Raw genomic sequence first — 24338 nt, 5'->3', positions numbered from 1 at the left:
TCTTCAGGATGGCCTGGATGAGGTCCTGCAGTAGGTGCTGGTGGGAGCTAGCTCCTCGCTGGCAAGATATGGGCTGTCCTCCTGGCATGATCCCCCTGCAGGACTGTGTTTCGTCGTAGCATGGGCAGTCGCCTGACAGAGGTAGCCGTCAGCCCACAGGGGCCCCGAAGAGCTTGTTTTCATCCCCTTTGAGTTTTTGTGTTGCTGAAAGTCAAGTGAAAGTCCAGCTTTGGGGTGTCCAAGGTCAGACTTTTGGAAGTGTGTGTTAGGAAAGCCTCGTGGCTGGTGTTGGAAAACACCTGCTTGGTAGGGTTGTCTGGTCACCTGGAGTGGGCACCAGGCCTGGCACCTGTTTTGAGCTCTGCCCAGCCCTTCATCCTGGCTTTTCCTCTCTCCTTCCCCTCCATGAGGGAGAGCACTCCCTTGGCTTCTCGGAGAAGCCAGTCCCCCAAACAAGTGCCAGCTAGTACCAGAGTGGATATAAGTCTGGACCTGTTGACCTTCTGTGTTCATTTCATGCACACCACAGCTTTGTTACTGGGACCTTCAGTGTCACAGCTCTGTGTGTATAAGTGTGTAACTGTTTGAGTGTATGTATAGGAGCATGTGTGTGTGAGGGTATGTGCATGAGTGTATGTGTATGTGATATCCATCTGTACAGACCCCCATACCCCACAAAGATCTCCATGAGAAGACAGAACATAGCACTGCCATGTTCAGCTGGAGCTTTCTGCGCACAGTGGGCCACAGTGAAACTGTCTCATTGTTTGCAGATGCCAGGGGTGAGATCAGAAGGGCTGGTGTCCTGAGGCACCTGTGCATTTTCTTTACACCTAGGGCCATTGTGTCTGCCTGCCTGCCTGTGAGAGCCAGGAGTGTTAGCCCCAGGTCACTTCAGTTAGACATTGATCCATCTGCCTGCCTGTGAGAGCCAGGAGTGTTAGCCCCAGGTCACTTCAGTTAGACATCGATCCCAGTTGCTCATCCCTTGTGGAACAGTGGGGACCTTTCTGGCTCCAACTTGGTAGAGCTGTTCTTACCAGAGAGGCTTTTGGGCTCAAGAACATGGGGAAGGCTGGGCAACAGCCTCTGGGGGGGCTCTGGGGAGGCATGCACTGACCCGGAAGATGTGTGTCCTTCGCTGCAGTAACTCCTCTACAAAGGCTGCACAGAGTTTGGGATTTGGGACCCAGGCCTTCTTCCAGATGTTTTTTTTTTTGGGGGGGGGGTGCCATACCCTACCCATAAGGGTACTGGAGCGGCGTCTACTCAGGCCTGTGCTTGGAGCTTTTCCTGCTTTTCATTCTTACCAACTGGCCTTTTCTTGGAGGTGGTCGGTCCATACTCACCCCAATCATCGGAAAGCTCCGAGGCATTCACAGCCTCCATAATGGGACCTTGATTTTGCACCATTCATGGGAAACATAAGCACTTCAATCCACGCAGGCTTTGACATTTAACTCGGCTTGCCTCTGTAATCATGCATATAATTGGAAAATATGTTGTAAATTATAAAGAAAGCCCAACTAAGTGCAATGATAAAGAGAATTAACAGTACCCACACCCTTCTCTGGGGAGGTTGATTCTGAAGTCATTTGACCTTCTGAGCCTCAGGCATGCCTCCCTGTTGGACAAGCCGCACTAGACATAATGCTTTGTACTGTGCACTGTAAGATCTCTGTACTCAAATCGAGGGGAGCCCCAGACCCCTGTGGCTTTGTCACAAGGCAGGATCCAGATAGCTTTCCTATATGTTTATGGTTCTTCAAGATGGGGAGACCTAGGGAGGTGCCTGCCACACAAGTGACTTGACTGCAGCTGTAAACTTGGTAGTTCCCACCTGCAGCCTATAGTGGGCAGCGGGGTCTGAGCCTGGCGTGGTGTGGCAGTAAGGTACAGTGGCAAATGCATTTTCCTGACTATTGAGTGACCACAAGCCCTTGCCTCACCCTGCTAGAAGCTCCATCTTGCCCTCATTGGAGTATTGCTAAGCTCTCGAGGTGGCAGAATGGGTTCCTGACCCACTCTCACAGGGTTACAAGTGATGTCTATGCATAAGGCCCGTAATAAATGAGTAGTGTCACACATACAGACAGCACTGAGAGCTCTGAAATGTGAGAACACTACAGTTCTGTGTCTAGACAACAATGTTGCGGGTTTGTTTTTTTTTTTATAATTAGATTATTTGCATATGCGCTCAGGTGTGTACATGCAAATGATATTTTTCTGAAGGAAGGAAACCAATATCTGCATGGTTCTCTTCCTCTGCCTTTGGTTTTCTAAGCAAATGTCATCCCTAACCTACCACACTGTGCGAGGTACGTAGGAACGAGCTATCTCTAGTCGTTTCTTTCTGACAAACCAGGAAGCTCAGTTACAAGCACAACTGGACCCTTGTCTTCTGAGAGAGTGTCTGCTCCAAGTTCCGTTTTTAAGCTGCTGCTTGCAGAGGCCAACATTTGGATGTGAGGAGAAACAGATGTGTGGAAGCTGTGAGCTGGGCGGCTGGAACTGCCCTTTCTGCAAGAGGCCATCCTTGTGGCTCTGACTGTTGTGGGCATTGTTGAGTCAGGCAATCGGGACTAGAGCCACGGGCTTGGCTCTAATGTGTCTTCCCTGTGTGATGCTGGACATCTGAGTCACAGGTACCCTGTGGACCATCATCCAGTGCTCCGGGTCACAATGTTCAATGACTCAAAGGTTCTATGCATCTGTCGTCACAAGAGTTCCCCTGCCAGGAGGGCTGTGGGAGTGGATGCTGCCCCGCTAGAGTGACTTGGGTAGGCATGGGTTGCAGAGCCAGTTGCTAGCTCCTGCACTATGCACACTGCACCCTGCCATTTCACTCAGCAGCTGAGGAAAGTTATTGTAATGGCCTCCTGTATTGTAATTGTAGCTCCTTCCTTGGCCATCCACTAATGATTTCCAGGTGGGGGTTGGGGGTGGTGGCACAAGGCGTCAAACAGCGTGACCCTGGCTTATCCATAATGGAGAGGTGATGACTCTTCTCAGGCCTCTTCCTCCTGCCAGGAGTATCAATTGATTACTGGCTGGAATGAGACTTTCTTTCAAGGGTGAAGGTCAAAAACAGTTCATCCCTGAGCATCAGGGAGCACTGACTGATGATGGAAACCCTTACAGAGTATTTTTCCAAGAAGCAGAGGTAGTAAGTGAGGTCTGACGGCACTCGCCACATAGGGCCACATGTCCCGTCAGATGCTCTGGCAGTGTTTTGGCCCATCCACTCCAAGTGTGGCAGGTATCTGGCATGGGAGGTGACAGGCCAGCTCTCCCCCTCTAAGTGTGGCTGCGTCTTCAGCTCTGCAGACTGGGTGGCATGTATGTCTGTGAGTGAGAGCACATTGGTGCCTTAGCAGTGGAATCCTAGTCCTCCTGAGCTCCGCTCAGTCCTCTTTGGAGACTGACCCAAAGGTGAATAGAGGGCGCTGCTCTCTAAGGGAACGCCCAGCTCTACGTGTTGGCTTTGCATGTAAGCTCTGTTTGAGAGCGTATTGTAGAAGCCTATTTGGGTGTCTGTTACTTGAGTGAAGCCAAAACCTAGGTGTCCCAAACCCTAATATGGCCAGGTGACACCCGACCCCCCTTACTTCATCTTCTACACTTGCTCTGAAGTCATAATGCTCTCTGGTGCCCTGAGTCAAGTCTGTCCTCAGAACACAGATCTGGGGTGCTTTGCTACCCACAGATCTGCTTTCCCAGGCTGGCCCACCCTTCCTTCTTTCCTTCCTTCCTTCCTTCCTCCTTCCTCCTTCCTTCCTCCTTCCTCCTTCCTTCCTCCTTCCTCCTTCCTTCCTTCCTCCTTCCTCCCTCCCTCCTTCCTCCCTCCTTCCCTCTCCTTGAGAAGGGTTAGGCACAAGACACTGGAGTGGGTGGGCTGACTGTGGAGCATGCAAGCAGAAGGTAGCAGTTTGTAAAGCAAAGGTGTCACTGGGCATAGGAAGGCCAGAGCGGCCAGTGGGGTGTGCACATCCATCCCTCTGACATGAGGCAGGTGCTTATGGATGGAGAGCCCACTCCTTTACTAGCTCACTTCCCTTGTCTTCGCAGAGTAGGGCAGCTTGAACACCCGTGGAAATGGGCTGCGATGGCAGGGAGAGAGAAGGTCTCAGGGTCAAAGGGCAGCCGCGGAGCCTCTTGACTGTGACCGTGTGTAGCAGGAAGTGCTCCCTCAGCCAGGAGACACCTGTCTGATCTGGAGGGTGGGGCACAGACACTTTGTGTGTCTCTGGGGACACAGCTGGTCCCAGGGCTTGCCAGAGGAGAAGGTGCTAAGCTGGGGAGGAGAAACCTCTGGGCGGCTACAGACAGCAGGGCCCTGAGAGGGTTGGGGACCTAGACTCCACGTGCGCGCCACGTACTCTGAGTTTCCCTGGGCTTTCTGCCTGTTTGTTAACTGTTATGAGTTTCAAAGGAGCCTGTGTGGTAGCACCTGCTCCTGATAAGGGCATAATGTAGCATAGCCGGGAACCCTGGGTCTCCAGCCAAGCGCAGTAGAGCTGACAGGTCTTTGCTCATTTCTGTTGTTTGTTTTGTTTTGTTTTTTTGTTTTTTTTTTTTTTTTTTTTTTTTTTTTTTTTTTTTTTTTTTTTTTTTTTTTTTTTTTCGAGACAGGGTTTCTCTGTATAGCCCTGGCTGTCCTGGAACTCACTCTGTAGACCAGGCTGGCCTCGAACTCAGAAATCCGCCTGCCTCTGCCTCCCAAGTGCTGGGATTAAAGGCGTGCGCCACCACCGCCCAGCTTGTTTTGTTTTTTTTAAGTGTGAGCCTATTCATGACCACAGGCTTCAGGGCATACTGTCCCATGACTAGAAAGTAGTCTACAGAGAGATCAATAGCTTCAAGCCAGCTTATAGGGGATGGAGGTATTGTACAGAGTTGTGTCCCTGCATGGGTGTGTGTATGTGTGTGTGTTACTGTGTATATGGTGTGTGTGTGTGTTTATGTATAACTGAGCGTAGGTGAATGTGTATGTATGTCAATGTGTCATGAGGTATGCATCTTTCAATGTGTAGGTGCATGTGCCTGTGTTCAGACATTGGTGTGGTGATATTAATAAGTACTTATGTGATGTGACTAAGTACTCCAATGGCCCCTTGTAGAATGTCCCTGCCCCTTGCAGTGCTGAGCAGGGGCACCTCAAATTTCCTAAAATTCCATCATGTAGCCGCTACATAGAAACAACCAGCCATGCTTCACCTCCCAGGGGATGGAAGTGAAATTCCCAGTGTCCTGTTGGTGGTCAGTCTTCTACCACATATAATCCATGTGCCTTGGGCCATGTGCCCACAGATGCATCATCTCGTCTGCTTCCTCGAGAACTTGTGAAATCCCCAGCTGCAGCTGGCTCGGGCTTTCTAACCCAAGGTGTCTTGGGGTCAGCTGTAGGAGCACACATACCCTGAGGTCCCGACCAGCAGTAGGAAATACTTTCTTTCAATTCCCTGGTTATGGCGCTGCGGTGGGCCAGAGTGGACAGTGTCTGCTTCCAGGCTCTGTATGCCATCAGCCCTACGCACACATGCTAGTTTTTCTCATAGGCATAAAAATACCGCCATGCTGACCTGGTCAGGCAAGGCTCCATGTGGCTAACATGCACAGTCACTCAGCAGGACTTGGGGAGAGAGCACCCTTGAAGTTTTACCTTACAGACATGCCCAGTTCTACATGATTTAGAAATCACTGACCCTGTGAGGGAAATAAGCTGGGGACTGGACCCATAATCCCTTTTACAGAAGGCATTTCTTCAAGTCTTAGAAGGAAATGCATTTGGAAAGGCAGTGATAGACCCACCGTGGGCATTCAGGGAGTAGACTTGGCCCAAAGGCCTGTATGGTAGGAGAGGTCTGCCTCAGATCCTGGTGCTGACAGGCTGGGTCTTATTATGGGCTTCATGGGCAGCTGAACTCACCATCCCAAGATGGAAGCCACACAGGGTCCCTACAAATGAGCAGCTGGTCCTTGACAGTCTGGCTCCTCTTCTTCCTAGAGTGTTTCAGGATTACTTTTTGATAGTCGCAGTCACAATCCCATGGATGGCACCTTTCTGCCTAGTTTCTGCAGTGTATACACAAACAGATTTCTCCCAGGGTACAGTTCCAGTGGCTTTGCCACTATTTGCCCTGTGCCCGGGATCTTTTGATCTCCATGAAAGAAGTCCCTCTTCCAGGAGCACTGGCACAGTGAAGGTGTGGCTGGGTGTGGCTCTGAGGTTCCAGTACTGGAAGTTCTCATCACAGTGGCCATGGGGGAGAAGCTGGGGCTTTCGGGGTGGAGTCTAGGGAGAAGGATGAGGTGTGTGCGTGTGTGTGTGTGTGTGTGTGTGTGTGTGTGTGTGTGTGTGTGTGAGAGACAGAGAGAGAGAGAGAGAGAGAGAGAGAGAGAGAGAGAGAGAGAGAGAGAGAGAGAGAGAGAGAGAGAGAGAGAGAGAGAGAGAGAAGCTGGCCACTGTAAGAGACCAGAGTGCTAGTTAGCTGAGGGACCTGTTGTGAAGGGCAAGCCTGGCCCTCCGCCCTCTGGCATCCTGCCTAACGGTGGAGGCTTTTCCACACACTCCTACCACACGGTGCCATTGCTACCAGCCCCCCTCCTCCCAGGGGACAGAGTGGCTGCTGAATCATGCCCAGCTTCTGGTATTCTATTTTAGCCACAAAGAGCAAGAGAAGCAGGCTGTCAGCTCCTCCCTCCCTCATCCAGATGCCCGCCCGCTGTCCCCTCTCCGCACCTTGTGGATTTCCCTCTTTGTAATATTTTTTGTCAGTAGAGGCAGAAAGTGTCTGCGCTTTGCTGTCTGGTGTCTTTCACCAAATGGCATTTTTACTCCCATTGGTAGATCCCAGTACAGTTCATTTCTATGACTGACCAGTAGTAGCCCCCACCCCCACCCCCGTAGCCAGGCCAGATGGGCATGAATTGTTCTGTTCCCTGCCATTATCATGAATGAAGTTGTGAATGTTCATAAACATGGTTCTGTGTTCTGTGCATGCCTGTGTCTTCCTCCAGACTGTTATCTAAAATTCTGGGAGCTCCTGTTTTACCTTGGGGTTCTGCTGAGGAGCATGAAGCTGCCCCCCTAACCTGGGAAAGCAAGCTTCTAGGGCACCCAGGGTTAGAGACCTCACATGCACGCCAGACTGATGACACTCAGAGCCCCTCTGCAGTCCAGCTCTGCAGAACCTGTGTTGTGCTCATCCAGCCCTGTAACAATCCATCCCAGTGCTTCACAGTGACAGTGTCTGGACCTGCCTCTCCCTTGAGGCCGATGGGATGCAGACATAGGGCTAGAAGGAGGAAGCCTCCTGCCCCACCCCAAGGAGGAGGCAAAACACATCTCAGGAGTCTCCTCCACTCCTGAATAAACTCCAGCTGCTTCCACGTGTGGAAACAGCAGCTCAGCCCCTACCCTGGCGTGTGACTGGCCTGTGGGCCTGTGGTGGCACCGGCGTCCTGCAGCCAGTGGAGCGGCTTCAGACCTGCAGGCTGGCTGTGTGGAAACCTTGGGCGGGTGTGGTGGGGAAGCCTTTCCGATGACTCACACTGCAGGGAATTCCCTAATGATTTGGAATATTTTTACTTCTGAACTGGAACACAGTTTCCTACTGGGAGCGTAGGGAGCTCCTGATAAGAAGGGACACAAAGGCCCTTTTAGGATGGCCGGCTGGCTCCCTGCCTGGTAGAGGCTGGGTTCTGAACAACACTTGATTAACTTGCCTCTGAGCAGGAAGGAGGGGTGTCTTAGCTGAGGACTCTGTGGACTCATCCGATGGTCTGGGGTACCCCTCATGGCTGATACCCTGGTGGTTCCATCTCCACATCATTTGGGCCCCTGGTCTCCTGCCAGGAGCAGCTTGCTGTGTGTACATTCAAAACTACTCAGCTACTGTCAGAGCAGGAAGACTGGAACAGAGTCACTGTTTGGTCTATGTGACAACTGCAGCTGGAGGACCTGGGTCTGGATGGGACCAGGCATTGAATGCCTGGCCTGGGAGAAGATGGTTCACTGCAGCACAGATCTTGGAGACCCCAAGGGACCATATTTCAATAGGAAACAGAAGCTGATGGGTGTCCTGTCTTGGTGCTACTTAGACAGGGATGGGGCTCCATCTTGTCTGTAGGTGGTTGGCATGGGAGTGTGCCGAATGGGAGCTGGCACCAGTGTTGGCATGGTAACTCACAGTGGCCCCTTGTCAGCCACTCTGCTGGGACAGGGGAGCATCCCTCACAGGGAGCTATGACAGGGAGGCGAAAGGTCCTTTTCATTTCCGTGCCGAGTTCCTCAGCGTCCAATCCACCTGTAAGTCAGCATTTCACTAACTTTTTGACACATGATTTGAACATAGAAATCCTCTCCTCGGGGATTTGAACTTCTCTCCGTTCTCAGAGGTGACAGGGCCACTGAGCTTTCCGTCCGGAGTTCCTCGGTTTCCTTCTTCCCTCCCAGGCATCCCCGCTGTCTCTCCTACTTGGACACAAAGGCTGCACCTTCTCCACTTGGTTCCAAGCCTTGGCAGGAGCTTTCAGGGTGGCAGGGGCCGTACTACAGTTGGCACACCTATGTACAGGCAAAGACACTGTAGATTCTCAGGAGCGAGGGGCAGAGAGTAGCCTTGCCCTGGGAGACTTTAAAGCTGTGTTAAAAGCTGCACACATATGCTGCCTCTCCCGTGTGGAGAGCAAGTCTAACATGGCGTGCATCTGGTCTGCACACCCAGAGCATGGTTAGAGAACCATATGTGGGTACTTCCACTTTGACCCTTGTGGCTAGAGTTGGCACACATGGCTGAGGTTGAGGATACTTCTCGGCTGATGTCCCTGAGCTGCCAGGGCCTAGGGGTTCACGGTTGCTGATGTTCCGACGCTCTAGGGGTGTCTCGTTGTCTCCCTGGGAGGGGGTATGGATAGGGATGCAGTTAGAACCCTTCATGGGCTCATCTGACGGCATGTGCTCAAAGCCTGGGGTGTCTTAGAAGCTGGTGTGGCCTGGTGAGGCTGGGTGGCTCTTGGAGCCTCTGGTGACTCACATTTCCACCCTGTGCCTCCACCCTCCACCCACCACCCTGTCCAGCACGGAGGGAAGGAGCTGGTGTTTGATTTATCAGTAATGTAGGGTTAGTGACAGACAAATGGGGTGTAAGCAGAAACTAAGCATGTGCCTGAAGCGGCTCATCTCAGGAACTGACTTCATTTTGGAGGAGATAAAAGCCGGGATGCATAGCCGTCAACTCAGTGGCCACCCAGCTGTCCCCAGGTCATGGGCCTGTCAGCAGGACTGGGGACTCAGAGCCTGTGAGTGGCAGCCACCCTTCCTCTAACCACTAGGTCCACACCTCATCGCCAGTTGAGAACAATACATTCTTTCACTGTGCCTATGAGAGCCTTTATAATACATATTTTTTTAACATGCAAACAGCCACTGGGCTAAGGTTAAAAATACCACGTGTTTTGCATCTCTAGGTCCTGATGTGGCATGAAGTAGCCAAAGACAAGCGTCTCTTATCTCCTCAGCAGTTCCTCTGGGCAGGGGCTTTGCTCTGACTTCTCCCAAAACACATTGCGGGGGGGCGGGGGCTGGCGGGACTTACCAAGCGTCAGAGCCGAGCTTCTCTCTAAGCTTAATACATGTTGTGTATTGCTGGTTGGGGGCGGGGGTGGGGTGGGGTGTCCCTGCCTCTCTCTGCTTTTTTGTCCCTTGGAAGAGATGGACGTGTGTTGTGGCCATCAAGATAAACATGGGCACAGGGTAGACCACTAGAAACATGCTCGATTATGGGGGCCCCTCCTAGGAAGGTACACTGGACATGGTCTTTGGATTCACCGAGTCCACAGGGCCAGTATTCTAGAGCGGGTCAGTACATGCCATCCCGTGTGGGTGGAACATCCAGGGGACCCGGAGCACTGCCCCATGACTTCCCCGTGTCTTCCCACCCTCCTCACCCTCAGTTTCTGGGTCACCTGGAATGTTTTAAAGATACACTATCCCCAGACAAAGTGACAGATTTCTTCCTGCCCTTTGTTCCAGATGGCCACCACGTCTGGGAGATGGAAGCAAAAACTGACCGGGACCTGTGCAAGCCGGTAAGTACTTAGAATCCTGCAGCAGGGGTGAGGGGGCAGGGTGGGGCTCCTGTTTGTTAAAATAAAACAGTGCTTTAAAACGAAAGACAGAGGCGTTGAGAGAACACGACTGCAAATCCCTTGCCCAAACAAGAGCCACTAGGATAGAATGGAGACAGTAAGGATGACCAGGAGGACAGAGGCTGGACAGAGCTTGAGGCCTCTTTATTCTGGCTGTGCTTTCTTTTTAAAGGTACCAGGTTCCATCTCCTCTCTGATGGTGTAGCCCCATTTGAACGGCTACCCCTGGGAGATCTGGGTGTTCTAAGCCTCCTTCATGGGCACCCAAAACCTGCCTGGACATGCCACCCTGCCTATGTGACTTGCCACCACCCTCTCCAGAGAACGCCTCACACTACCTCTCACTCTTGTTTTGAACTTGACGTGGACGAAAGGGCAGACCGAACCGGATAGCTTAGCTCTGCTGGTTGGGTTTGCTGAGGAGCGGTGGTAAATGTGTGGCATCGCTGGTGGGTGACATAATTAGCCTGGCTCTTTCCTGTGTACATATGCACCTGCCCGTGTTCTTCTTCACCCTCACGTGAGGTCGCTATTGGTTGGGATGGGCTGATTTTGTCTCGAACACTTCTGCTTGCTATGTCTGGCTGTTGGCATGGTCTCGTCATCTAACGTGGTTGCTATTGGAGACCATGTGGAGTCGGGTCCACTTTGCTGATTCCAGTCTGTCTTCACCATCCCTACGGTTTGCTCACCTGCTCGCTTGGCTTTTGCAGTGTTGGAAGTTGAGCTAAGGACCACATATGCTGGGCAATGCTCTACCAGTGAGCCATAGTCCCTAACCCAACAGCGTATTTTAATTGGACATTAAGCTGTGGGTGGCTAAAGCAATTATAAGTTCAAACAAATCAGAACTCTCACTGAGTCCTATGGGAGTTCTGTCTAGTCTCAGAAGAACATAACAAAATCCAGCGAGTAGGTTTTCAAAGACATCCAAAACCCTCCCTGACTCTATAGCTCATTCCACGGACGTTTTTCCCAATAGTCTGGACAGCATTCTTGTGACCACGAGGCATGGGGAGCCTTCGGTACGCTCCTAGTGTATGGACGTGGAATTGAAATGATTCAGAGAGCTTGGGCAAATAGGAGTACAGGACTTTTTCTGTGAACATTGGGCAGCAAGAATCACATAAATGGGGTCCACAGAGCAGACAGGCAGCCATGGGTCCTGTCAGCGCAGCAGTCACCAGGATGTGTGCCTCAGTTGCAGCAGGCACAGGCTTGCCTTCTTGTCCTCTAGGGGAGTCTATCAGGGCGAGAAAAGAAATCTTTTCCTGCTTCAGCTCCTCTCAGGCACTGAGCCGCTCTACTGAAACCCTTCTAAGTACTTGTCAGGGGAAAGGTCCTCTCTGGCCAGAGTGATACCGGTTCGTGAAGATGAAACATTGAACATTCACCCACAGTGCCTAGCTCCCTCCCTCCCACCGAAGAGGTCCTTCTCTGCCTCGGTCTCATCTCTTGACTTCATCCAAGTTGTCCTTAAGGAAATATTGAAGGCAGTGGCACTTGGGTGCTCACATACACACACGCACATGCACATTCACATGCATGCATGCACACACATACACATGCATGCACACATGCACACACACAGACACACATGTACACACACATGCACATGAATGCACACACACACGCGTGCACGTACACACACACATGGAAACATACACGCGCACACATTGCAGTTGTAGATATTTTAAAGATGGGTTTCTGCTGTATATGTGGTTTATGCATTGCCTCCACCTAAGCATAGGAACTTAAGATGGTGGGTCTCCTAAGGCCTGTGCTGGCTGCAGTCTTTACTGTCTCTGACAACTCTAGGACACTCCCAACACTTGATCTCAGGTCCCACTTCCTCCAGCTTCCTTCCAGGTGTTTTAGAGCAGAGCTCCCATAGAAGAGGTGTGCTTGTAATACGATCTGTCAGTGCATAGCGTTGAAGTGCGTTGACCTGTGTCCATATCAAGACATGACCATCTTTGGTCAAACAAGCCAGGGACAACCTATCCCTTTGGCCCTCTCTGTGTTCCTTCCACGGCCCTCAGAGGCTCCCCCCCCCTTCAGCCTAAGCATCAACAAGATGTTGCTGTGTCTTCCCTCTTCCTTCTGAAGAACCGTTTCTCTCTTAGACTCAGTAGCAGCTGCTACCATTGGGTGCCAGCTGTGTGCAGGCATCAGTGATATTTGCAGTCCCTGCCAGTGTCCTAAAGACCACCATGAGATAGCCTCTTTCCCTTCATCTGACTGAACTCAAGCTTCACAACCAGACTGATAAAAGCTGGACACAGCCCAGGCCTGAGTTGCCACAGTCTTGGGCTGTTTCCTGCAAAGGTGGGCATGCAGCATAGACGAGCACGATGTAGGCTCCATCATCCACCCTTTACCCACCCCTTCCTCACCCCTGTTTTCTCCAAAGGAAGTGAGATAGGTGCAAGAGCTTCAGCAGGTTGATGGAGCGGGCACATCCTAGAGGGTACCCTAGCCAGTCCTGCCCTGGGGCTGGCATCCAAGGTCGGTCAGCACCAGGCTCTCTGTAATAAAAGAGGCAGGACCTGAAGTTCTCCTGGTTTCTGTTTCTCATGCTGAGGATTTATTATTAACATAGCTCAATAAAGTTTGCTACCATTGATTTACTACCATTATAACAAGCTCTGTATGGTTAATTACTTTAACAAAAGAAATGATACCATGGATTTTTCTGACACATTTCCCCTGGGCTGTTAACTAAAATCATATGAGGAAAGAAACAGAACGAAGAGACGGATGGCTTTGAACTCCCCAGTGGAAGTCGGGTGTAGCCCTCAGAAGCTCTGACCTTCCTCCCTCCAGGGGGCTGCACCATGCTGGGGGGGGGGCAGGCAGTTACCTAGGGCGCAGCACCCCCAGGACACACCAGCTCACTCGGGTGTTCTCATTCAGTTCCAAGTATTCATGGCTTGCATTCTTGTTTGCCCTTGAAAGAACATGTAAAAAATTTTAAAAAACAAAACAAGACAAAACAAAAAAGCTTGCATATTTCTGTTTAAAAACAAGGAAGAAAATAGCAGCCACCTCAAGCTGTCCTGTTTTATCTGCTCTGTGTTCTCAGCTGTTCCACGGCCCTGGGCTGAGATCTGCTCTATCTTTATTATGAGGAAATTAGGGATTCTGGTGGGACACCGTGACCATTGTCACAATGCCACTCTGGACAATATCCACAAGGAATTCTGCCATGTGTAACCAAGAGGTGCCTCCTAAAAGTAGGCAGAATGCGGTATTCTGTCTAAAAGGTCACTGGGCCTTAGATGCTGGGGCAGGAGTAGGCCTTGAAGCCTGCTGTGCCAGTAGTTGTGAGGCAGCCCCACTCTCTGAGAGATGCCCATAAGGTTCTCTGTTTTTGCTTTAGTTCCACCATAAGGATCTCCCAGCCTCTAGCTATGTGAGAAATCAGGGTGCCTCTTCCCTGAGGAGCAGGTGCACACTACCTACAGCCAATTCATGATCAAACACATGAGCATACAGACACACACACACACACACACACACACACACACACACATGTCACCATCAGAGGCCCTCTCGGTGGCCAGAGACAACCCTCTGAGTTGACAGTGATGTCTCTGGACAAAGCGTTCCTGGTCTATAAGGTGCTAACTGCTCCCTCTTTGCTGTTTTCCCACCAGAATTCCCTGGTAGTTGAGATACCACCTTTCCGCAACCAGAGAATAACGAGCCCCGTCCAAGTCAGTTTCTATGTCTGCAACGGGAAGCGGAAGAGAAGCCAGTACCAGCATTTCACGTACCTTCCTGCCAATGGTAACTCTGTCTTTCTAACCTTAAGCTCTGAGAGTGAGCGGAGAGGAGGCTTTTACTGAGCAAGAGGCTCCGGAGAGGATGTTGTAAAAACATTGTAGCCTCTTCAGACCACGTGATAGCCTATTCGCAAGACCAAGTCGCCCACCCCCCTCAAAGAAAAGCGAAGCCTGGGTGTGTTTTCCTGTGACTGGTGCATGCTGGGGTATAATCACTTGCTCGCCTAAAAAAAAACAACAACAACAAAAAAAAACAAAACGCAGCAGCCAAGCAGCTCTGCAGCACTGGGGGCCTGTTGTGGTCTGGGCTATATCTAACCTCTGTGAGTCTTTGGGCTAAAAGAAAGTATTTGTTAGAGCAGTTTTGTAAGTAGCTTTGAGAATAAGCCTGCCGTGGTCACTGGGGAGCATACATGGTGTTGTTCTCATGGTGATGGCTCCGCACAGCATGCAGTGTGTCTCCACTGAATAATGTTGTCCCCTGGTGACGTGAGACTTTCAGATGGAAGCTCTCCTGCTCAAGTCTACTCATTTGGGGAATGGCTTCTTTCATTCAGAAATGATCAGCTCACCTTTTCAACTTTCTAGAGTGTTTTATTTAAGAAAATACCTTATTTTAACTGCCTCCCCCGCCTCCTCCCCCCCAGCCCCCGAAGCTGTAGAAAGGTGTGTCCCAGGCATCCAGGGTTTCCTGTGTGGTGCAGGTCATCCTCCTGCGGCAGGATGTGTGCACAGAGAGCAGAGTGGGTTGTGATCCTGAGTTCTATTGTATTTTGAGTAAGCTTGGCTGTATCAACAGCCTTTTCAAATTGCTATTCTTTTTTTCCTCTAAAAACTTAAGATATTCATATAATTTAAGAGGGAATTTATACAATAAATATTACCCATGAAAGCAGCCATATTGCTATCTTAGTAAAATCAAGGTGGTTTTGTTGTTTTGTTTTGTTTTGTTTTTGTTTTTTAAGGTTTCAGACTTTTTCTTGACGTGTAAAGGCATTTGGAACAGCTTAGACAGTAAAAAAGAAATTGGTATTAAAATTCTGAAACCAATGGTCTTATCAGGAAACCCCTAGAAATGCCCTTTAAAAATTAGGGCAATAACTTGGTTACATTCTCATACAAGGGCATCAGTGTAAGCAACTGTCTGTGCCATGGGTGACCCCAGAACAGCTGCACAGCCCCCATCCTGCCTCTGTCCCGGAGTTTATTTCACAGGCCTCTTCCTTTCGTGAAATAATGTACACTCTTTCTTTAAAAAATGCCAAATATTTGGGTTTTTATTTTTATCTTTGAAAGTGCAACGATTGTATCCTACTTATACTTCAAGCATGGCTGACCTAAGATTTTAAAAGGTCTAAACTTTATAAAGAAAAAAAGTCTCCTAAAACAATGTGGAAACTTTGTAAAGATGCATTTCCCCTTGTTTGATGCACATTCGAGTCCTTGATGAAGGTTCCGTAGGGTGCTCAGTGTTTGTAAAGAGCACTGTCAGAGGGGTCTGTGGAGCAGGCATCCCTGAGGTTCCAGGGCCTGATGACTGAGCGTGCCTCTGCCTCCCACACTGCCCTCCCTTGGTGATGCAGCATCCAAGCACGCCAGCTGCTCCACACTTGTTTGCTCTGCACCGGTCTGCCTCCCACAGTCCACATAGCCTCTTGCTGGAACCTCCCAGCTGCCCGTCATCCTTATGTGCGGCGCAAGTCTTCCTTAGCCCTTCTGGGTTCACCCATTTGCTCCAGACCCCTCTTCAGCCCTGACTCTCACCTCCAACTCCAAGATGGCTGCCCACCACCAGCATGGTCCCGGGGAACCAACCATGTTTCCACACAATTAGACTGTGAGCTCCTTCAGAGAGACCTTGGTCACAGTAGGCTTGATTCCCAGCATTACTCATTGCCTGATTCCTGGCTGGCTACCAATATGTGTTGTTGTTGGTTTTTTTTTTTTTAAATAAATAAACACACTGATGGAGAACCCCAGCTCCCGTGTCCCGTGTTCTGTCTGGTGCTGCCCCTCAGTGCTCTGTGGCATCTGTTGCTCTGGGGTGTATTTCTGAGAACATAGATGCTGACGAATGTCTGTTCCTGGCTCCTCTGGTCTCAGTCCCAGAGACTCTCCAGGGCACGCGAGTGGCTCTTAATTAACCTGGCTCCAGGATCCTTCAGTTTCTCCTTGGACACTGGCTGTAAAGTTACGACCTGACCCACCCCACCCCCAGGTCTTTCTGTATTATGAAGTGGGTTTCATGTATACTTGTAGTGCACATATCTATGACCATCATGGACACAGGTTCTTACAGTCATCAAATATGCTGTGTTTGAGAAAGTAGGAATAAATCCTTCTAAACCATACCTGTGAAATTCCTGTTTGTCTGTAGATGTAGAACATCGAGACTCATTTAGTTTTCCTTCAGACTTAGGTGTGAGGATGTCTCGACAGGGCTGCGTCAAAGACTCCTCCCCTCCCTTACCCTTATGGAAGGGCCCTATTCTTGCACAAAACTGTCCCTTGTCCCAGGCCCCTTTGAGTTTCAGGGTGTTGGAAGTCAAAGTGTCCAAGGTATTCTGCTGTGTGTAAGGTAGGAGGGACGCCAGCTTTGTCACCTTAGCTGTCTCCTGATACCTCTATAGCAGAATAGCTCACCTGGTTGACACCCATTCTTCCTCACTCTCAATTAAACTGTGACGGTGGTCAAGTGGCAGAAAAATAGGGCAAATGGCTGGGACCCCTGGGTGTTCTGGGCAGGGGTTACTGATGTCTTTGGCGCATAGTCTGTGGTGACCCTGGAAGGGCACCTTGGCCTCCTTTCTTCCTCCTGGTGTGTGTCTAACAGGAAAAGTTTCTACTTGAGTGCAAGTCCTGGGCTTCCCGAGACTCTCTCTCGTCTGCCACTCACTTTGCTTTGCTCGCTGAAAAGAGACTGTACTGTTTTCTTCACTGAGCTGTGGGAGCTGGAGCAGCACACCCTAAAGTCAGGGCTTCTGTACAGTGAGAAAACAAATCATAATAAACTGTAGGATTCTGAGATTCTGTCGGCTCACCTGAAACTGTTTTAGCTAGTAAGGAATCCCCTGGCCTTCCCAGTCAGGACAGGGCAATGAAGATGGGAGCCACTCTTGTCCTGAGTCCAGGAACACCTACTCCTGAGCCCATCTCATTGGAAACCCTGCAGCGGGCCCTGCAGGTCTCTGGGATAGTCATCAGACACAGATGCTAAAAGCACCTGCAAACTGAGAAGAGACTTCAGAGTGCCCAGACCCAGCCAGGGGGGCCTCCCGGGCTTGCCGAGACTCTCGACTCTCGTCTGCCACTAACTGTGCTTTGCTCCCTAAAAAGACACTGCGCTACCTTCTTCACCCAGCTGTGGGGGCTGGGGCAGACATCGTCATGAGATGAGGGCTGTGCCAGGAACGTCTGGGTCTGAGCCCTTATTCCAACATGTCAATTATAATTCCAGAAGGATGAATGGATACAGGGATGTCTCCTGTTTGGGTTCCAAGATGAGCGTCTCTGCCAGTCTGAGGCCTCAGACTGGCTCTTTCTCCCAGTCACTCGTGGCAGGAACTAGTACCCGCTCACAGGCACTTAAAAAGAGAAGAGAGTCGATTTATTGTAAACGCATCCCCTGAAGTCAAGGGCTTCCGTACAACGAGGAAACAAATCACAATAAACTATAGGCTTCTGAGATTCTGTCAGTTCATCTGAAACTGTCTTAGCTAGTTAGGAGTCCCCTGACCTTCCCAGCCAGGACAGGGCTATGAAGGTGGGAGTGACTCTTGTCCTGAGTCCAGGAACACACCTACTCCCATCCCTGACCCAACCCCTAGTCCTGGGCACCTGTGTGAGAACAGAGACTCACCTGGTGACAGAGACCGGTGCATGACTGTAGGACAGGAAAAGTATTTCAGTGGAACCAGTGTCAGTCCAGCAGCTCCCTGAGCAGATGAGACTCACAAGGAGAGGTCAGACCCAAGGGCCAGGAGCCCTTGGACTTTTTAAACCCAGCCCCCAACATACACACACTTCTTTGCATGGACTCTGGGGAGCCATGAGTGATCTGGAGAATAAAATACCATAAGGAACTTTCTTAAACCCTTCACAACTATCAGGAAGTGTATCTAAGATATATTTCCATCTCAGAGGAAATAAGAGGAATGAACCACCCTCTGCCAGATTCTGGGTTTTATCACTAGAGTCTGGAATCATAGAGACTTGTGTAGACTTGAGCAGAAGACCTGGGCCCTTCATAGGAGCAGAACCCCCACCCAATACTGGGTTCCTGGGCATCCTGGGCTCTGTAGCTCAGTCACTGCCCTGACCACAACTCTACTGAAAATACCATGCCTCAGCTGTAACTGCCTGGGTACAGAGATCATGATGACATGACAATATTGTGCACAGCCCACAATACTGCCCGGGCACCCACTGCCTATCCTATGAGAAGCCTGGGCCCGGAGAGAGGGGCTGACGGCTGCCCTACTTCAAGGGTGTCTTATGGAGAGCTTACAGGACATAGTGGCCTGTTGGGATTAAAGCTAGGTCAGTTTCTTCCACTTGCTACCATTCAGCTTGAGCCTCGTGGAGAGAGCAGAAGTCAGATTGCTCCAGGGAGAGCTGTCTCTGGCTCCTGGAGCTGCAGGTGGTGTCTGCCTTCAACTCCCAATGGCCTCATCAACCCACTGGCCATGGTTGCTGTATGCCTCCATGTTCAAATGACACCGGTCAGTAGACGTTTGGGAGAATGGTCAAGGGCTGCCTAGACCTCTGGATCAAGGAGTCCTGGGCCCTTAAACTCTCAAATCCATCTCCAGGGAGAAGGGAGTCTGTTTCTCACGCCGACACTGACGTGATGATGATAAGGGCTAAGGAGTTAACACTTGCACCCAGGCCAGCCCCGATGCACCACGACGAAGGTTAGGCACCAGAAGAAGCCATTTCTGTGCTGTGTGATCTCTCGGGTCTTCCCAAGTATTAGAGGGCCTCAAACAGAAGTGCAGGCCGGAGGCACACTTGTCTGGGTGCTAATGTGACGGCGCCAAGAGATGCAGGCCTCTGAAGCATATGACATGTCCATATGTGTGCACACATCTTGTGCTTCTGTGGACTTTTCCATTTTCACATAAGGAAGGAGATGAAAGGCAGAAGGTTGCCTGGGAGATAATTGAGACAGAGAGAGCAAACCATGTGGCACCTGGAGTGCCCACAGAGGACAATCTGTGCTGAGGAACCATGGGATAGAAAACCTACAATTTACAAGAGCCCGAGAGGGAGGCCAAGAGCTGCCTTGCCCTATGCCTTCTTGTGGAGCAATCACAGAACACAATAGGCCATTAGGATGAAGGGCAGGAAGGTAGTTTTGTTTAGAAATCTAAGGGCCATGTGCCACCAAAAACAAACAAAAGTGTGAGTCAGAGTGAGCAGCATACCCAAAGAGGCTGAGCACAGAGGAGACATGCATGGGCAGGAGGGTGGGCAGGGGCAGAGAGCTCCGCCTGTGATCTGCCCATAGAATACATGCCATATGCTGCCACCTGTGAGGTGCTCTCAGGTCCCCGGCTGCCCCGCCCAGCTCTATCCTAGGTAGTATGGCAGGCCCGGAACCCCAGCTGCTGGAGGAGGAGTTACTGCCGGAGCACAGAGATCATCTTCAGCAGCTAGTAGACAGAACGTCGCTGAGGTGTGTTTTCAGTGAGGATGGCCTTCTGGGCCGTCCGCCGCCATCAAGAGTAAATGATGTTTATCACTCTCCACCTGGATGGGTCCCAGCTGGTTCTTTTGGGCCTCAGGCTAGCGTGCACAGGCAGCAAAGCTGTTCCCTTGCCTCTCTGGGTCAGGACCTGCTGGGAGTTAGGACCTTGTGGCATGACTGACCTCTGTGCTCACTCTGATACTTCTGGAAAGGGGATATTCCCACCTCTCACCTGCGGGCCAACAGATGAAAAGGCCTAATGAGGTCCTGTACAAAAGGCCGGAGCCAGCAAGTCCTCAGCGTGTGCTACTTCCAGTCCCCAGCGGTCTGAGCTTTCGCCCTTCGGGATTTTGTATTTTGCTGGAACGTAGCTCCATGGAGTCTTCTCACTGCACCGAATACATCCCTTTGTAGATGCTCCAGGTCTAAGCTGTCCAGGAGACAATTCTTATGCTCTCACGTCCCCAGGGAGCTGGGAACCACATGCCTGAACGGCCACTGTGAATGCTAAATGGCAGGTTGTGCCCTTCCATCCGCAGGCTCACAGGTCCTGTAGGATCTGAGGACTCTCAGTGGGAAGATGTGCAAAGCCTTTCTGGCCTGGGCTTGAGCGGCTCTACGCGTTCGTAGCCCCTGGAATCCTCTCTTGCCCCTGACTTAGTGCCGGCTGTCTAGACTGACCGTGAGACTAAAGCTTTAACCTCACTCTGCCATGAAGACAGTCTGACTTTTGTCTTACAGGAGTTGTAGACGTCCAACCAAACCTCTTCTGTCCAGCACTAGAAACAGCTGGTAAAATAATGCAAGCCTCAACCCTTGGGTTTACTTGAAAACGCAAGTGTGAAGTAATGGGGCATGGACAGAAGACTCCTCACTCGCACTGAGCATACTTCACGGGAAGGCTGTGGGGAGGCATCAGGTCACTCAATGCCCGAGTCTGCTGGAGAGCTCTCACTGTGGACGAGAAAGGCAACTGAGAAGGGTGCTGCCCGCCTGCTCCACGACAAGGACAACATGCCATCAGCTGGCTAAACATCAGTCACCAGCCACCCTAATGGTAGCATAAAAGCCTCATCTCCAATCGTCTTGTTGGGGATTGTTTCCTCAACATGAGTTTGGGGGCATCCAAGTTCTCCCACATTCTCCATATGCACAGCTTAGGAAGTAAGGTCCAGGCCATCAGTGATGGATGGTAAAGCAGGCTGTAAACTCACAGCTCTGCCTCAAAATCTTTATACAGATCCTACTGGCTCATAGCTGTCGAAGCCCAGGCTGTAGGGATGAACTAAGCCAATGGTCACCTGTTGGTCATACAGGCTGTATCACGGATCATGTGTGATGAGGATGTGTCTGATTTATATACACCTGTGAGTGGAGGCTGCCCACTCAGTATGCAGGAGCACACTTCACACTTAGGTCTGAGCTGGGCAAGAATACTTAGACAGAAACCCAACAAAAGCACCATCTGCACACCTGTGCCGTTTCTCTTCGCGCGGCCACACTTCCTTTGTGTGTCGGATGCTGCGTCGTCCTCAGAGCAAGGGGATTGGAGGTCCGGGTGTCAGATGTCAGTGAAACTTGGCTGGTAAGGTTGCTCAATTGTCATACCCTCCCCACACCCACCAATAAAATGGTTGACTGTCTGAGGTGCTGGTGCCTGGTGGAACCTTGAGCTGATACCCCAGAGTGCTGCATTTAAAATGGGAACCGTTCAGTCTGTCTGCACAAAAGCCCATGGAGGTGTCTGACTGATCCCAGGCAAAGAGATTCAGGGCCCATCTGCATGGCTCTGGTCCGCGGTAGGCGCATTCAGGCTCCCTCAAGCACAGGCACATGGCCCGTGTATCAGCAGGCCCACAAGAGGAGCTAAAAGACATATCCACATTACCCCAGGAGAGAGGCACCTTGTTCCTCTTGCCCCACTTAGAGGAAGGTCACACTCTACCCTGTTCCTGTTCTGGCAGTCAAACCTAGGCTGTCCTGCACCCTAGGCAAGCGCTCGTAACCACTGAGCCACCTTCCAGCCCAGCTGGAGGTTATAGAAGCCAGTGCGAGTCTCTGTGGCTGAGGCTCGTTAGACGCCTCTTAGGAAGATGTGCACTGTTCATCTGAATGGGAATTGGCCTTGCCTATCCTTCTCATCTAGGTGATCAGACTTAAGGTTCAAGGCCAAGCAGTGAGTCAAAGAGGGCCCATCTTTTCCTGGGGCCTAGTGAGGACCCTCTGGCTTCTCTTCTCTTTTCCACCCAATGGGTGCTTGTGAAATATACACCCAAACTCATGGTGAGGATGGAAGTAGCACAAGTTAGCTATCCACCAGCAAGCTTGGATGCAGGACCGCAGAGGCAGCTGGGGCAGCTAGACAGAACTAATTATTTCTAGACTCACACTGTAGATGACTTCGGAAGGGCCCATGGCAGGCAGAGCAGAGTGCAATCCCCCAGGATCCTTCTGTGTGCCTAAACTTAGAGCCCCAGCCCCAGGAGGTGCTCAACAAAGACTTAATCCTTAGCCACACACTGGAGAGGGCCTCAAATCTAAGCTACAGAGACCCTGGCTCTCACCTGGACCTTGTACACAGCAGGCAGCCTTCGGAGAGTGCCTGAAGGCCATTGTAGAAACATAGCTGCCCAGAAAGAACTTCCCAGCCTGACCTGGAAGGACAAAGCCAGAGCTGAAACTCTGTGAGGCCTAGGAGAGGAGCACCAACCATATGTGACCTGCCCAGTGGCTCACAACCTCAAGTCTAGAGTCAAGGAATGCTCTTTAAGGTTCCTTGGTCCACAGAACATCATTGCGCCCAGTGGCTCACAACCTCAAGTCTAGAGTCAAGGAATGCTCTTTAAGGCTCCTTGGTCCACAGAACATCATTTCAGGGGCTTCAGGAGATGGGAGGAGAAGGAGTCTTCCCCCTCACACGACCGAGCATGTGCCATTGATGGTGTCAGCCACACTTGGCTGGAGAAATCCTGGAGGCCAGTGAGTCCCAACCTGGGACACAAACTCCAGGTCAAACCCCTCAGCTGTTCTTAGACCCTGCGAAGAGTAGACTCACCACCTGTATGTGATCCCTAGCAAGGGGGCCATGGTGTACAAGGTGGCTGGACTAGAGTGGCTGCCGTGGTTGTCAGGTGCACACAGTCTTGGGCATGGACGATGACACACATCTCCCATGGCCACACAGACCCAGCATTGTGCTATACTGGGTGTGAGAAATCAGTCACAGCAGGAGCCAGCAGCCCACCTTCTTCATGAGGGCATGCTTTGTCTCTGACAGCTGGCCCAAAAGATGGTCATTCATCCTTCATGTGCTCGCTCTCCATAATAAACTCTGCATTATAAACTCACGGCTGTGCTGATGTGATGTGTTCAGTGTGCTATTTCCACAGCTCTCCAGCACTGGAGTCCCTTCCCCGCCCCCCACCCAGCCTAGCACAGAGACATTGCGTCACACCCCTGCTTCCCTCTGGCGCAGGAGGCAGACCAGCGCCTGGGGCTTCTGTGGAGCCCACGTTCCATTTCCTGACTAATAGGAAACAAGAGGCCCCATCCTACAAGGCTCTCAGCTCCACACGAGAAATGCAGACATGGGCAGTCTTGAGATGTGTATCCCTAGGGTTTCTGCAGGCACTCTGAGAGGTGGCATACAACTGCAGCTGAGGAGGCACTTCTGGGGAACCTCAGAGAAGTGCCATCAGAATCTGACTCTTGGGTCACTCCTCCACCAGGCGGACAGGCCACTCTGTCTCCGAGCAGTCCTCAGCTGTGCAGAGTGACCATCCAATGATCAGGGACCTCTGTCTTTGAGGGGAGCTGCCTCCATCAGGGATGGGCATCATGTCAAGTGTGGGACTGTGACAGGGTCCCCTGGACAGGAAGCAGAGGCTTGCCACCTCGGGGTCAGCAGGTAGCAGAAGACATACACTGTGTCATCTTTCCCTTTGCGCTGATGTGTGTGACACTGTCCCCCAAGCACTGAGCTCTGAAGGTGAGGGACCTGAGCATAAGATAGTGTCATTGGAATGGTGGTGTTCAAGTCTCCGTCCCCATCTATGCAATCAAACAGGCTGTGTCCCCCAGTGTGGCATCGTGGTAATTCTTGACTGGAGCTGCCGTCCCAGTCTCAGGTAACTAGGCAGAAGGAAGCAGAGGACAGAGTGGAAAGGGCTAGCCAGTACACAACAGGGACAGTACAGGGTCTTCCCCAAACCCCATTCCTAGTTCGTTTTGCACCTCTGGAGATAGAATCTTGGGAGTCCAACTTAGACCGTCAGGATTTATGTCCTCCATGCACTCAGCTTGCCCAGGTGACCATTCAAATGCCAGGAAGAGTCTGAAGTGGTCGACAAGATGTTGAGCCAATGCAGGGCCGGGGTACTTTAAACTGGTCCTAACAGCAGCATCTACAGGGCTTCCCAGAGCAGCCACCACACCCACTCCCTGCCTTGCCTCTGGATTGCTGGCCCAAGTCCAACCAACGCTCCAAGTCCCTGCCCCTGTGTGGCAGGTAAATTACATTCTCTGGCATTTACTGGGCAGCTGTGTTTGGGACTGTGCCTTTCATGTCATGATGGGCAGTTGGGGCTGGGTTTTACAGATCTTATAGGCTGCATTATGGGAGTGTTGCATTGGCCTTGGGACCTGGCTGGGAACCCAGTGCCGGGAACAGAGCAGCTCAGTCTGGAAATAATTCACCTTCCAGTCATGTA

General features: G+C 51.2%; 1 protein-coding gene across 6 annotated transcripts in view; it reads left to right on the top strand.

Annotated features, from left to right (window-relative positions):
• Positions 1–24338, top strand: part of Nfatc1 (nuclear factor of activated T cells 1) — a 131845-nt gene that overhangs the window by 50996 nt on the left and 56511 nt on the right. For all 6 annotated transcript variants that reach the window (XM_031366137.1, XM_031366136.1, XM_031366139.1 and 3 more), the window contains exons 7-8: positions 10037–10092; positions 13812–13944. In XM_031366137.1, the coding sequence (XP_031221997.1) occupies positions 10037–10092; positions 13812–13944 (189 nt within the window). The remainder of the gene's footprint in view (positions 1–10036; positions 10093–13811; positions 13945–24338) is intronic.

Source organism: Mastomys coucha, unplaced genomic scaffold (assembly GCF_008632895.1).
Source record: "Mastomys coucha isolate ucsf_1 unplaced genomic scaffold, UCSF_Mcou_1 pScaffold13, whole genome shotgun sequence".
In the NCBI taxonomy this organism is placed as follows: domain Eukaryota; kingdom Metazoa; phylum Chordata; class Mammalia; order Rodentia; family Muridae; genus Mastomys; species Mastomys coucha.
Note: the sequence above shows the minus strand (reverse complement) of the source record. Positions and strands in the feature narration are given on the sequence as shown.